The sequence below is a fragment of the Octopus bimaculoides genome, chromosome 2 (genome assembly GCF_046866305.1).
Source record: "Octopus bimaculoides isolate indiv1 chromosome 2, ASM4686630v1, whole genome shotgun sequence".
Classification (NCBI taxonomy): domain Eukaryota; kingdom Metazoa; phylum Mollusca; class Cephalopoda; order Octopoda; family Octopodidae; genus Octopus; species Octopus bimaculoides.
Genome location: NC_142929.1, coordinates 134491017 through 134507501, shown reverse-complemented (window position 1 = coordinate 134507501; position 16485 = coordinate 134491017). Strand labels below are relative to the sequence as shown.

The 16485-nt window shown below is 32.9% G+C and overlaps 1 protein-coding gene across 9 annotated transcripts in view; it reads left to right on the top strand.

Annotated features, from left to right (window-relative positions):
- Nucleotides 1-16485, top strand: part of LOC106877917 (cadherin-87A) — a 222610-nt gene that overhangs the window by 175482 nt on the left and 30643 nt on the right. For all 9 annotated transcript variants that reach the window (XR_016240751.1, XR_016240750.1, XM_089347726.1 and 6 more), the window contains 5 exons: nucleotides 1955-2165; nucleotides 5784-6091; nucleotides 7522-7752; nucleotides 13194-13282; nucleotides 15850-15942. Coding sequence is in view for 7 of the 9 variants with exons in the window: in XM_089347726.1 (XP_089203852.1) it covers nucleotides 1955-2165; nucleotides 5784-6091; nucleotides 7522-7752; nucleotides 13194-13282; nucleotides 15850-15942 (932 nt within the window). In the remaining 2 variants the exon portion in view is untranslated. The remainder of the gene's footprint in view (nucleotides 1-1954; nucleotides 2166-5783; nucleotides 6092-7521; nucleotides 7753-13193; nucleotides 13283-15849; nucleotides 15943-16485) is intronic.

Genomic DNA, 16485 nt, shown 5'->3' with positions numbered 1-16485 from the left:
ACATTGCCAAACTTCTTTTCTACTTCTCCCTTGGCTATATATATATATAAAATATATAGTTTTAGGGAAAATAACCAAGTAATTTTGGATTTTGTCCCTAATATTATTATATATATATATATATATATGGGAGAATATACAAATAATAACAACAGACGAGGACAGGTGGTGTAAATAACAAAAGTATATATTAGTATGACGCTCGGGAATACGGAAAGTCTTTGACGTTTCGAGCTACGCTCTTCAACAGAAAGAATACGGAGACAAGGAGAAAAACACGGAGAAAAAAAATGGAATAGTGTTCAGTCAACGGTCAATCATAATAATGGCCGATCATAACAATGGCTGACCGGAAGTTAGAAATTCTTATTTCAGGAGAGCTAAGAAAGGGGGAGATAACAAACGGTGATCGGGAACGAGGGGCTGTGTGTGGGAGGTAGAATGCTGGTGATCTATATATATATATATATATATATACATATATATATATATATATATATATATATATATATACATATATATATATATACCTATCTCCTAGCTTCCCTTCTGGCTATCTGGTACACCTCCTTGCTACCCCCACTCTTCCAGGTTTTCCAGGCCTATTTCTTTGCTCTAATAGCCCTGTCTACAGTATTGTTCCACCACTATGTTACCTTAGGTCTGGAAGGGACTTTGCGCCAGCCACAGATTTGGTCAGTCGTGCTCAGTAAGCTGTCATGCTGGAATTTCTAGTTACCGTCTATGTCATAAGTCTGTAGCTCCTCCTCCCTCTCATCAAATTTCTCAATGAGGATGTCCCTAAATCTCTGACCATGTGAAGGGTTCTTAAGCTTCCAAATCCTTCTTTTCTGGATTGGTCTGCTTCTTGGCATCCTTCTGGCCTTGAGTCTAAAGTTACTGATGACTAGTCTATGCTGGAGGGTACATTCTTCACCAGGGAGTGTCTTTGTATTTAAGAGCAACCTTGCATCCTGTTGTCTGGTGAGAAGGAGATCAATCTGGCTAGCAGAGTCACCTAATTGATAGGTCATCAGGTGGCTGGCTGGCTTCCTGAAGTTGGTCTTACAGATTAGTAGGTTGCTTGCATTACAGAACTCCAATAGCCTAGTTCCCCCTTTGATTCAGGAACCAATTCCATGGCCTCCATGAACACCATGGAAGATACCAAATTGCTGTCCAACATGCTCATTAAAATCTCCAACCACAAAGATGAGATCATTGTCACTCTTCTTTGAGGCAGGTTATCATAAAAGTGGTCCTTCTGATCATTTGGTAGACTGCTTGTGGTGCGCAGGCAGAGATAATTGTAGCTATACTATTCTGCAAGACTAGCCTAAGCTTAAGCATTCTATCGCATGCCCTGATTACTTCTATGATCTTATCTATCCATTTCTCTGCGAGGAGTATGCTTACACCCCTTACTCCATCACTGTTACCTTCCCTGAAGATTTTATACCTTTGTGCTTTGCTTGTGATTTTATACCTATGACGACCCTGGCTGAAACTCCTCTCCACCTCACCTCTTTCATCAACACATCTCCGTTCAAGCATCACTACAATCGCATTAGACCTACCTTTTAATGTGCCTACGTTGACAGTGCCAACTCTAAAAGCTCTGAAAGGAATGTGGAAGGAAACCTGGAAAAAGGAGATGTTGTTCATCACCTGGAAAGAAGGTTTCTGTGTTCGTTTGATTGACATGCTACACTGTTCTCACTTTTGACCTGTCATCATTGAAATATTTGAGCATGTTAAGATAGTTACTTACTCTTACCCCCTACTGGGGGTAAGAGAAAGTGTTAGCAACATTGTAAGTATAAGCATTATGAGCTTTGTAAATATAAGCATTACTGGTGCTGCAGATATAAATAGAAAGAAATTAAAGTAAATGTGAATTATAAATTAAAGTAAATGTGAATAAAAAAAAATGCTATCAATATTTCATTTCTAGGTTGAAATAAAAGCTTCTGATGCTGGTACTCCATCGCTTCCTTCAATTCCTGCAATATTTTTGTTATCTGTGAATGTTACAAACATTAATGATGAGCCCCCTGAATTTCTCCAGCCTAATGACACATTCACAATTAAAGAAGGACCACCACCAATAGCTATTGGCTCAGTGAAGGCTAAAGATTCTGGATTTGATTTATGTTATACTATTGGTAAGTAAAAAATTTGAAAACCTTATTAACAAAAATAAACGAGTCAATTATTGCATTTAGAGAATATAAAACAAATTTGTTTTAGCAAAAGATACACCTCGAAATCATAATGTATATTACTACATAAATATCATAATTTTAAATATCTTAATTATGTTTAAGGCTATTTATTGTCACGAAGACTTTGTTTCTGAAAGATTTTTTGTAGAGTGCATTTAGAGCCTATACATCAACATCATCATCATCATTTAACCTCTGCTTTCCATGCTCAGAACAAATATGTGACGTGAAATTTAACACGGTGATATCCTTAATTGGAATTCTCATGACAATTTCATTTACTTTCCTAGTTCTGACCTTAGCTTTGCTCTATCACATAGCTTCAATGATGGCAACTTTTTCCTTTCCTCAAGCAAAATTACTTCCAGAATTCTGTCACTGCAAGTAGCCAGTTCTGGGCTATTTTCTGCCAGTGACTCTCTAGTTAGAGGTACATAGTCTTTCTCTGTCTATGTCCCAGCTTTGTAAGCTCCCTTGTTCTATGAGCATTTCTTCCGGACAAGTAGATCCTTGCAGTTCCTTTGTCACTTCCATTATAATCTTCTCTTTTCCCATCTTCTCTAACCACACTTTGGTCTTAATTTGTCTAATCTGATCAGTCAGTTGTTTATCATTCACACCTTTCAACTCTTCTTAAAGATAATATTTTTTCCAGAGCCTTAATAACCTTTGCCTATAGCCTCTTTTCTATGGCTCACTTCTAATATAACATTCAGACTACAGTTTGTTGTTCCCTGGTGCCACAAAAAGATAAATGCACCCAGTGCACTCTGTAAATTGGTTGGTGTTGCGGTGGGGGTTTCTTGCTGTAAAAACCAAGCCTAAAATGAAACTCACCAGCAAGGTGTTGTCCTCCAGCTTGTTTAGGTGAGCAGCACATAAACAGTTTGGAGGATAGATTAAAAGAAATACAATGCCAAATGCTGTAGGGATTTAGTCACTTCTGATTGGTCACTTCTACTGTACAAATGTCAAAAGAAAGGCAATTTGATGTTGGTTGCATGCTGTTATTTAAGATAAAGTAATGCATCACTTAGATATGAATAAGGAGTGTGGACTTAAGTCCTTTGTAGAAGATTATAAAACTTGGATTTTGAGTGGAGTGTTCCTCTTGGAATTGGTTGTGATACCCTAACTATTGAATACAAGCCACTGAGGGTGCTTATAAAAGGGTGCTTATAAAAGGGTGCAGGACTTTCCAGAAATAGCTGTCAAATTTCCTTCAAATCACACTCTACTGTCTTAATGCAAGAAAGGTATTAAACAATGTTGTTGTTGAGATAGCATAGTCATAGGTCCACTCAGTCAAGGCTGACCTGAGTCAAACAACAGTAACTATTGATTTAGATAGTGTCAACAACTGAAACCTCTGTATAAGCACAAATATTTAAGTGCCAAGTTCATCATCATCATTTAACGTCCATTTTCCATCCTAGTGTGGGTTGAACAGTGAGACAGGAGCTGGCAGGCCAGAGGACAACTTCAATTTTCAATGTCTGCTTTGATCTGGTTTCTATGGCTGGATGCCTATCTTGATGCCAATCACTTTATACAGGTGTGTCAGATGTGTTTTAAATGGTACTAGCACTAGTGTGGTTACCATGTAACTTGCAAGTCTCCTCCTCGACTGAGGTGGTAGGGATGTATTGAGGGAGCTGGCTTTATGCTATGTGATGAGAAGTTAAAGATAATAGAATAGGAATAGTTGTCTAGCTGGATACTGCAGTTGGAAGAGAAAAAGAATGGTGGTGAAAATGTGTCATGGTGCACCTTTGAGTTTCTTGAAGGTGAATTTTCTTATATCCTTAATGAGAACTATTGCCAAAGCAGGTGACAAGAATCATTAATATTGCAGTTACGTTTAATGCCCAATCACTAGCAAACAGGAACCTCTACAAGTTCACTTGACCTAATTGATAGCAACCAATCCCTTCAATTCTCTCCCTATCACCTTGAAAATAGAAACAGTAAACTGAAAGAGTGATCCTAGCTATCCTGATAGCTAAGAGGGGAAAGACACTGTCTGATCAGGGCTAGCCTGAGACTAAACAACTTTGATATCCATTTTAACCCTTTCGTTACTGTATTTATTTTGAGATGTTCTGTGTTTCTTTCAATTAATTTTAAATATAACAAAGAATTTATTAAAATAACTTAGTTATCATTAAGCTAGTGTTAGGAACATAAATTGTGACTATGGTTTGGTGGAAGATTTTAATTTAAAACTTATGAAAACAAGACATTTGTATTCAGAGCCAGAGCTGGTTTCAGCCAGGTTGGTAATGAAAGGGTTAAGAAACTTGTTCATTTTCATTATATTCAATTGTTTGGACATATTTAATTCTAAAAAGTTTTAAATATAAAGATACGAAACGTAGTAAATATAAAGATATGAAACGTTATAGCAAAAAATCAGTGCTGGCTATAGTCTCTGTAGAAATAACCTTAACAAAATAATGTAAAGAGCACTGCTTACACAGTAGGATGTGGTGTTGACTCATAAAAATATTTCATATACTTTATAGTACATTAGAGTTGCATAATGAAATTCCACATGCCTACTATTCTTTAAAATTTAAGGATGAATATCTATTTGTTCCTCAAATTCAAATAAGTAAATTACTTGAATATTTATCATCAGATGTATTATTTAATGGGTTTTCAGACTCAGTGAGCTCAAGGCAGTATTAAGAGTTATATCATTCATACATTGTTTGAGGGCATTAAAACAGCAAGCGGAATAGCTATAATTATAAATCAATCCTTATCTGGAGATTTGCCAAAGATTTATCACCTATGCTATAATGTTTAAGTACAATGATAATAAAATTATATAATCTAGAGGAATGACGAGCATTCTAAAGAGACACTCTCTATTGCAAACTACTGACAAGTTCTGTTTTAAACTGAAGTTCACACAGAACAAGGGAAACATTGCAATGGAACAGTGTTGTATAGAAAACTATTAGATATAAAGAAAAGAGCTAGACCAGTTAAGAGATATTGAGCAGCATGGAATTATACTTAGAAATTGAGAAGGAAAGAATATATTATATATTGTATATTGTATCTTGGAATCATATAATGCAGTGTTTTTTATTACAAATCTATAAGTCAAGATGAATCAGAATGTCTTTTGGGAGAGGCTTGTGTAACCTGTTCAAAGTTTATGAGCCTTTTACTGTCTGTGACATCAGAACAGATAAACTATTTTTTTATTAGCAAAAACACTTGAATCTTGATGGTCCAGTCTATCTAGCTATATGCATTATAGAACAGCGCAGCATATAAGAAAAAGCAGTAAGAGAATTATGAAATTATATAAATTAGTTTGCAGTGTTGTGACTGAGTTTTCATGTGGGGCTCTGACTATTCATGCACACAATGAAGGAAAATAGTAAACTTGATTTGAATTTCAGGCTACTTCAATCTATGTCATCCTGAAACTGTTTACTTCAATTACCCATTAAATAAATTACATACTGATTTTCTTCTTTTTCCTAAACCCATTTTAATTGCTTTGATCCTCTTTCATTTGCATCTTTTGAACTTTTTCAGATGATACTGAATCTGCAAGCTATTTTGTTATAAAGAATGATTCTAATGCTGCTTTAATTGAGACCAAGAAAGGAGTTGATTATGAAACAACAAAATTCTTAAAACTGGTGGTAGTTGTCAACAATTGTATTCAGGTCAAATATAATACAACATGTTCTAAATCTTCCTCTACTGATATACTCAACAAAATAAACGTAGACGTTGTCATTAAAGATGTTGATGATAATCCACCAATATTTATTGAAAAGACATTTAGTAAAGCTATTATATTTGATATTTCTAAAGAAGAAAAAGTATTAGATTTGAAAGTAAGTATATTTAGATGCTGAAACTTTCAGAGCTTCAGATTTTTTGTCCCATTTTAAAAGAATCTTAATTGGGTTAGCTTCCTATCATGACATGCATTAAAGTAGATAGGTAAGATATCATGATGATATAGTGATATTTTATTGATTTAATCAAATTATAATAGATTATATTTTTTAAAATAAGTTAGAGGAATAGGAACACCAGTGCCCAGAGCAGTGAGCTTAATCCAGTTGATTAGAATTTATTCTGTGTGAGCTTTAATGACTTGTAGAGAGACATATTTTAATATGCAACCATAACATACTTCAAATTATTTTAAATGTTTTCATGAGTCAATACTGTGTACTCCTATATTTATTTCTTTATTGCCCACAGGGGGCTAAACATAGAGGGGACAAACATGGACAGACAAAGGGATTAAATTGATTACATCAACTCCAGTGCGTAACTGGTACTTATTTCATTGACCCTGAAAGGACGAAAGGCAAAGTCGACCTTGGTGGAATTTGAACTCAGAACATAGATAAAATACAGCTAAGCATTTTTCCCAGTGTGCTAATGATTCTGCCAGCTTGCTGCCTTTGTACTACTGTGTACTACTGTATTCGCAGTGCACTTAAACCATGTGTTAAGATCATCTCTACCGATTTTCCATAGAAATTATAGCCAGCACTGATTTCACTATGATTTTCATATCCAAGACACCAGATGAAAACAAAGAATGAGATTAAAGATGGAAAAATGGGTAATGGGTATATATGCCATATTTTGGGAGTTTTTGCTTCTTCATCAGGACCCATCCAACCCATCCATAAACTCATTCATTGCTGAGCTTTCTTTATATTGATTACTTTTATGAAACTCTAGTTTATTTTCTAAGTTGTGTAGTTGAATGCTTTTCATATGATCAGAGGAGGATAGATAAATTCAGTATTTGTCGTATTTGAACTCCAGGCATAGAGAACAAAACCAAACAAGACAATTAGTTCCAGAATCTATCAGGGTTTCAAACAGATGAGATATAAATTTCTTCCTTATTTTAGATTACAAATCAATAAGATCTATCATGTTTCCCCTTCAATTGAATTTAGGGTAGGGGAGATTTTATACATACTTTAGTCTTGAATTTCTCAAGTTGATATAGAAGATATGTCTTCTTAAGTTCATATGGTGCAGCTTCAATTGAAATTTGAAATTGTTCTGAGTCTGTAACACATGGAATTTGACTTTGCCTTTTCATCCTTTTAGAGGAGTTATAAAATAAGTATTAATAGGATTAACTCAATTCGTTATAAAATTTAGCATTTTGCTCACATTTATTTTATTAGAGCCTGTACCATTATTTATTTATGTATGTATTTGTTGAATTTTAAGATTATTAAATGTGGATCAAAAGTACTTATAAGGTTCTTTGACATTTTCTTGTTAGTATTATGTGAATGATGCAGATACTGACCCAAAGAATAAGCAGCATAACTATTTCATTGAATCCTTTGAATACTTTGGCAATGATGCATTGAAACAATTGAAGACTCCCTTTGAAATAAGAAATACTGGTATGTATCGAAAAGCAGGTCTTGATTCAAGTGTCAGTGGGTATGTTCAAATGCTCATTAAGGTCAACGACACCAATGGCTTGAATGCTACAGCTACTGCTAAGGTATGTTTACACCATTTTTCTTTTCTAAAACAATTTGAGTACATACACACTTTTTTCTTCATTATCAAGTTTTGGTGTAGCCAAAGAAGGAGTCTGTAAGTGATCACTGAACTAGCTAACAATTGCAGTTGTATGTCCTTAAATCATGCCGTACTGTCATTAGATAAAGGCACATTGGATAATATAGTCTGGCTATACTATGCTAAGATGTCATGGCTACTTTGTCTTTGACCATAGGTCTAATCTGGGACTAAAAGACAACAATCAGAGCTTATTTGAAGCAACTACATTTAGAAATTTGTCTTGTTTCACTCATGCACAAATAGAAATGGATGAAATGAAGGAACCTTATTATGCAAACTAATTCATAACAGTTACTTAATGGGTCCATGTAAATATCCTAACATAGGGACAGTACACATGTTCCATATTGTTCCTATTTATTACTATCTTTATCTTTTACTTGTTTCAGTCATTAGACAGCAGTCATGCTGGCACACCACCTTCAAAAATTTTTAGTTGAAAGAATCTACTCTCAGTACTATTTTTTCTTAAACCTGTTACTTATTCTATTGATCTCTTTTGCCAAACTGCTAAGTTATAGGGATGTAAATACACTAACACTGGTTGTCAAGCACAGACATAAAGACACACATACACACACACAGTAGGCTTTGTTCAGTTTCCTTCTACTGAATTCACTCACCAGGCTTTGGTCAGCCTGAGGCTATAGTAGAAGACACTTGCCCTAGGTGTCATGATGTGGGACTGAACCTGGAACCAAGTGGACAGGAAGAAAGCTTCTTACCACACAGGCATGCCTGTGCCTTGTTCATTCTTTTTACTAATAAAATTTCTGTGATCATTGTATACAGACATTCATTTCTGTTTAACAGATTGGTGTCTGAGATTACAATTGGGATAGAGCAGCCATTTATACCTTTTTACAAATTGTGACTTGATGACAACATACTCTTGACATGTAAATACCATGCGTGTGGGTATAAGATATTGTATGGTAGTGAAACATGGGGATTACATGCAGAAGGTTTGTGAATATTAGCAAGAAATAAGATGAGTGTGCTTTTGCTTGATGTCTAATGTTAATGTGCATGAATGATGGAGCATATGTCCAGCAAATAGAATAAGGGCAGGATGGAAAGTGTTTACTTCAATAAAGAATGTGTTCAAAACAAAAATAGACAATACCATACATGTCAAACACTTCAATAGTGCCATCCTATCTGTGCTTTTATATGCAAGTCAGACTTGGACTACTATGAAAAGGATAGAATGATTGGCAATGACGCAAAGAGTTATAGAAAGATCCTTGCTAGGAATATCATTACAAGAACATATTCGAAATGAAATCATTCAATAACAGTGCAGAATGAATGATGTGATTGCTGAATACTGAAAGCACAAGTTCCACTGGGCCTGAAATCTTGCAAAGTTCACAGACAACAGATGGACTTGCGCAGTTGCCAGGTGGTATCTAAGAGATCAGAATAGGCCACTTGAATGGCCTAATGGGAAGATGATCTAGCTAAGCAATTTGGGTCAAAATGGAAAAAAATGGCGCCAGAATTGGAAGTGCATTATGACCAGCATTGTATAATAGCACATGATGGTCTGGTCATTTCTGTGATACTATGATATATATACATATATATTTATGTTTGTTTTTGTGTATGGGTGGGGGTGTAAGTAAGTATGTACATTTCTGCATTTGTGTATAAACTTATGGTTGCATACCTCTTTGTTTGGGAGAGCATATATGGGTGTCTGCATGTGTCTTTTGGCTGGTGTGTGTGTATACAGGCGTAGGAGTGGTGTGTGGTAAGTAGCTTGCTTACAAACCACATGGTTCCGGATTCAGTCCCACTGCGTAGCACAATGGGCAAGTGTCTTCTACTATAGCCTCGGGCTAACCAAAGCCTTGTGAGTGGATTTGGTACACGGAAACTGAAAGAAGCCCATCGTATATATGTATATATATTTATGTATGTGTGTGTATACGTTTGTGTATCTGTGTTTGTCCCCCAACATTGCTTAACAACTGATGCTGGTGTGTTTACACCCCCGTAATTGGCATTTGATGGTATCTGAATGTACTCCCCTATACATTTAGTATATCTCTAATTCAATTACCCCATATATCGGATACCATTTCTTATGATATCTTATATTTATCCACCTGTAATGAAGCGAATAGTTCTTATATTAGTTTAATGTATACTATGAATTTCTATTCATATGATAATTTAGACCCATTATACATTATAGAATATTTTTATCACGATCTTCTATACACTATGTTTAAGAAATATCTTTCACAGTTTTCTTTCAAATGATGTAATGTTTACATTAATCAATTAAAGGAGTCGCTTGAAACCGTCATAATGAATTGACACCTATACATGGTTGTTACTCATATGTTATTCACCTACCTTGGAATCTGCACATCGGAAATACTGTAGAAAGTATCTTTATAAAAAGTACATATCTGAAGTACCAAGAGCAGATATCTTCACTCAGCTGGATTGCATTGTCTGTACACACAGCAGGAATATCAGGTGCAAACGCCCCTGCACAGTCTTGACATTCAATATTCAATTAATATTGTTTGGGTGTGTGGATTATACTGACCTAACAAGGTGTCTCAATTTAAGTACCTAGTTCAACGAAATCTTTAATATATGTATGTATATGTAGGTGCAGGAGTGGCTATGGGGTAAGACGCTTGCTTCCAAACCACATGGTTCCAGGTTCAGTCCTACTGCGTGGAACCTTGGGCAAATGTCTTCTACTATAGACTTGGGTTTACCAAAGCCTTGTGAGTGGATTTGGTAGATGGAAACTGAAAGAAGCCCGTCATATATGTTTGTGTGTTTGTGTTTGTTCCCACACCATTGCTTGACAACCGATGTTGGTGTGTTTATGTCCCTGTAGCTTAGCAGTTCGGCAAAAGAGACCAATAGAATAAGTACTAGGCTTACATAGAATAAGTCCTGGGGTCGATTTGTTCGACTAAAGGCAGTGCTCTAGCATGGCTGCAGTCAAATTACTGAAACAAGTAAAAGAATAAAAGTATGTATGTATGTATGTATGGGAACTTTAGGTTAGTTAAAGTTAGTTTGTGACTTATTTCAATGGCATTTACCATGGAGAAAAATTTCTCTCGTATGGTAAAAATGTCTAAAAGCACCATATCTGTTCAGTGCTGCCCCCTGTTGGATTCCCAGACATGTTTCTAGCTCTTTAGTGTGCAGTGATTGGGTTTCATTGATGCCTTTAGTCATTTAGGCCTCAAAATCTCTGTAATTACTAATCTATCTAAAGCTGATTTTGTAGATGTTTCCCTAGATTTAAAGCCCTGCTCTCATAAGCTGTATCATAAGCCAAACGAGAAACTCTCATACTTACATAAACAGTCCTGTCACCTCTCTATAATCTTTAAAAATCTGATAGCAAACATTAGTAATAGGATATCAAATCTATCTTCTAACAAATATTTCTTAAGGCAGCCTCCTACTATAATAGTGTCCTAGCTACCAGTGGCTTCAAAGATAAAATGTGTTACAGCTCTTTAAGTAAAAATATGAATCATAAAGATAGACCAAAAAATAGACCTAGGAAAATAATTTGGTTTGCTCCTCCTTTCTCCCTTAATGCTAAGGGAGAATATAATCTAAATAAAACGTTATGATGGGTCATAGAATACAATAAAAAAGCGCATAACATAAGCAAGAAATTCCTGTCTCTTTTAGATAAATATTTTCCGATAACTCATAGAGGCAAATTATTAACAGATACTCAATAAAAATATCATACAGCTGCTGCCCCAATATAAAGAACATTATAACTTCCATTAACCACCAAGAAATCCATCTCATTTGTAACTGTGAAGATCTTGAAGTTTCTCTGCTTGACCAGGCATGTATGATAAATTCTGTCATATACAAAGCTGAAGTTACAGCTAAGCTCCATGACAAATCAGCTGAAAAGAAGAATTACATCAGGCTATGTGAGGGAAAATTCAAGAGGTGTTGTGCAAACCACCTATCTTATTTCCAGCACATTGATAAAAGTAATGCAACTAAGTTGGCTAACAATGTATGGAATTTGAAGAGCAGCTTCACACCACTTTCAATTAAGTGGAGAATAGTGGAGAAATTCAAGCCATATTTTACTGGATTTAAGAAATGCAGCTTATGTGTAGCAGAAAGATCTTATATTCTATTTCAATCCAACAATTCCTATACACTGCTTAATTTGAGAACTGACATTTTTAGCAGATGCAGACACATAGGCAGGTTTCTTTTATCAAATTGGAGGGCATCACCTGATCTGGATTGAGTTGCTGTCTCTCAGATTTTGACATATTTTCTGTTATTTTATTGTAAACCAGTTGCATTTAATGAGCCTTATATAATCAAGGAGGACAAGGATCTTAGTTCTTGATTTCATTTCCTTTTTTCTTCTTCCACTTTTTGCACAAACCTTCTCCATGTTTTTTTTTATTTTCTTACTGTCCAGTATCCTTGTCTTTAAAAAATATATATAACACATAAACAGAGCCTGAAAGATTGCTTTAAGGTACATGGTATATTTTATAAATATGCCTGTTCAAGTATCATAATGTCAATAATTGCAAAATATGTATTATTAAAATTGGAATTGAAATTAAGTAAACTATAGCAAGTCGAGAGAGTAATTAAACTCCACAATAAATTAACCTTATTCTAGCAATTACAGAACAATTTGAGAATGAAATTAACAATATCTTTAAATTTAAATTAATTTAATTTAATCATAAAATTAGCAAATTGAATAATAGACTTAGAGCTCATTATACTAACAATATCAACAACAATAATAGTAGAGGTAGCAATACTAGGGTGAGGGATGACAATAACAGTAAAAAAGCATACTCCAGGGAACTTGATACTAAGCATTAGTACTACCACTCACCATTTAAGGATGGTCAATGACTGCAGAATACTAAAATTCTTTGGACAGTTAGTCATCTTGCTTTTGAAAGGTCACAATTCAGGCTATTTTTGGAACAATGACAATGCCACATGTATTTTTGGTTGATTTGTATTTAATTTAGATTTTATCTGATCTAAAGAAGTGGCAACTAACAATAAGTGCACATAAAAATGCAAATTTTGCAGAAACATGTGTAGGTGCAGAAATGAAAAGAAGTAATTAGCTGCTAAATAAAACTGGATATAAATCTCTATTCTCCTTTATTATGAATTCATTACATATATAATTTACACATGTATCGCCAGACCCTAATGACCAGTGGCTAAATTATTATAAGAGATCCTTAAATGTTTACTGAGATAGGATTGGTTTTTACATGGGATGCATATATTTTCTTGTCATTTGTTATAATATCTAATGAAATGTATATATTTTGCTTTTTACAGATTCATATTTTATCTGTAGCTAATGAGGTCAACATTGTGTTTGCAAAGCCAATTGACCAAGTTAGGAGTCAAAACCCAGAATTTATAAAGTAAGGACACTGATGTTTTTTCTTACATCTATATATACAGAACTACATTGTATATAGTATTGTTTGAATGTGTGTCTGTGTATGTGCACACATATACATATTTATATGTATATATGTATATAAACACTATATATATATATATGTATGCATGTATATATGTATATATAGGAAAAATAGAAGTTGAAAATGCACTGAGAATAGTAAAAATATTTTTTATTAAAATATTTGAAGCTTTAACCAGTTGGACTATATACAAATGATTCCTATCACTCTCCCACCAGACAGATTAGATTAGGTCTGTCTAGATTATAACTAAACATGTTCACTCAACCATGTTGGCCCTCTTTTTAGATGCAAAATATACTGTCACGTGATACTAACGCATGGTCATAGTGGGAAATGTACAAAAGGTTTATAAACTTAATGATGTGACAGAAAACATTCAGAGCATTGTTTGTTTGGACTTGTTCAGTCAACTGTGTCAATCTTAACTTACAATGCCAAACATTGTCGCTTGAGACTAACATAGGGAACTTACAAAAGTTTCTAAGACCAGTCATGTTACTATCCTCTATGAATCAAATCCTTTTCAAAACATATACTACTTTGAGCCATAAACTCCTTATAACAGGGCAAACTTCAAACACTAGTCAGAAGCAAGACAGCTGCAACATAAGCCACGTCTTTCTATTTGAACTTTTTGAAAATCAGTGTAAACTGTGAAACCAGTTAAAGCTTCAAATATTTTAATTAAACATATTTTAACTATTCTCAGTGCATTTTCAACTTCTATTTTTCCTATATTTTCACTCGTTTAGAATAAAATATATTTGCTTTCTATATGTGTATATATATATATATATATATATATATATATATATATATATATATATATATATAATAATGATAATAATAATAATAATAATTTTAGGGAATAAAATCCAAACTTACAGGGAAAAATTCAATTTAGCAAAACTAAACCAAATTTCCCAATATAAAATATTTGCATATAATTTAGAGAAAAACCACTATTAAATAATTCAATAATGAAGAATGTAATTCATACCCTTTAGAAAATAAATATATCATAAACACCTTATAAAGTACATAAAAAAATAACTAGTAAATGGTATAAGAATGACTACGCACGTTTCGTGGCTATATTTTCAAATAGATAAGTAATAAAACCAGTTCAATTATTAATTCGATTAATAATCAAATCAATCGACAGTTAAATTTATTCAAAAATATAGTCACTCATCAGGTCTAAATAAAAATAAAAATAATAATAATAATGATAATAAAATCAATTTACATATTGTAATTTACAATAAATATCAAATAAATATATAAAAAATAAATAAATAAATTTTATATGTAAAATAAATGCAATAATATAAATAATAAGAACAAAATTTGGTTCAATATTCCTTATGGAGTTAAAGTTAAAACAAACATTATTAAAGTGATTTTAAATATAATTAAGGTATTCCTTAGAAATAATAAAAAATATAATAACATTTTTTCTAGTGATAATTTTGAGTTGGTTATTCTACTACTAATAATGTTGATAATATTATTTCTTCTTATAAAGGATAAATTACATATTTAGAATAAGATCAAAATGTGTATAAATTAGCACGAGATTATAAAGGATATATTACATATTTAGAATAAGATGTTTATAATTAAATAAATAAATTAATTAATGAAAATAGATTAAATTATTGTAATTTAGCTTCATTAATGTATATTATATATAATGTATTTTATGGATTTTAGATATAAGTTATTTAGACTTTAGAATCTTCAAGTAAATGATATACTACAGCTAAATTTTTTTCTTATTCTCACATCTAAAATACATTATGTCATCTTAACGGTTTAAATACATATTTCTATCTCATTATTCCATAATTTTTTATTTATGCTGTATTTTCATGCGATATATTTCTTATAAACGCTAAGTTCTGCATATTATGTTTAAGATTTTAGTTTAACAGCAATTCTTCGAAAAGATAAGTTATTTTATTTTAAGGAATATTGTTTAATGTTTTTCGATCATTTATTTATTTATTGTTAAAATGAGTATTTTTTTTTTGTTATTTTTTAAATATATTTATTTGATATTTATTGTAAGTTACGATATGTAAATTGATTTTATTATTATTATTATTATTATTATTATTATTATTATTATTATTATTATTATTATTATTATTATTATTATTATTTTTATTTTATTTTAGACCTGACGAGTGACTATATTTTTGAATAGATTTAATTCTTCATTATTGAATTATTTAATAGTGGTTTTTCTCTTCAGAATTCTGAAGTACAGAATTCAGAAGTACAGAATTCTGAAATTATGTGATCTGGAAGTTCTTGTCTGCTCGGTTGTATGTAAGTGCTTTTAGCATTGTATATCTATATGAGAAGACCTCTCAAGGCAAATACCACAATATTCAATGCTTTAATGATATATCCATGTTTAGTAGGGTATAAAGATTGCTTTTGCCATTAATACTACTTCCATCTCTAATGTTTGTATGTGTATATGTTTCTAGATTTCTTCAATCAGTTGTGGGAGATGAATATGAAATTGTTCCTGGCAAACTTGATGTCCTCCAAAATGATCAAGGTGAACCTGATCCTCTCAGGTATTTTCTTATTTTATATAATGGCTTTACTGCTCTGTGTGTGTGTATGTGTGTGTGTGTGTGTGTGTGTGCGTGCGTGTGTTCCCTCAGGATTTTTAGTCTTCATATAATATTAAAGATGGAATTAAAACACATAACAAAGCAGAAACCATTTTAATTAACCTCATAACATCGGTTGGCGTAAATTTACATGCACTGTGTACTTGCTTTGAATCAGATGATGAAAATATACGCAAACCTATCTGCTGCAGATTTGTACCTACTTGGTTTCTGGTTGATATAAATAGCCATTATCACTCACAGAATTGATAATAGAGGCCACTGTGCAAATTTCAAGGAATCTGATAGGTTTATTATACTCTTCATGTAAATATTTCCAACTTAGTTCAAGACTTCATTCCCATAATAGTATAAAAGCAGCAGTTTTGGTGGTTACACCACCATTTCCACTATAACTTCCTATCAACTGCATACACTTTCAGCAAATTCTTCTGATCCTTCACGGAATTTACAGTTGCATCCAGCTATGCCAGTTTTGTTGAA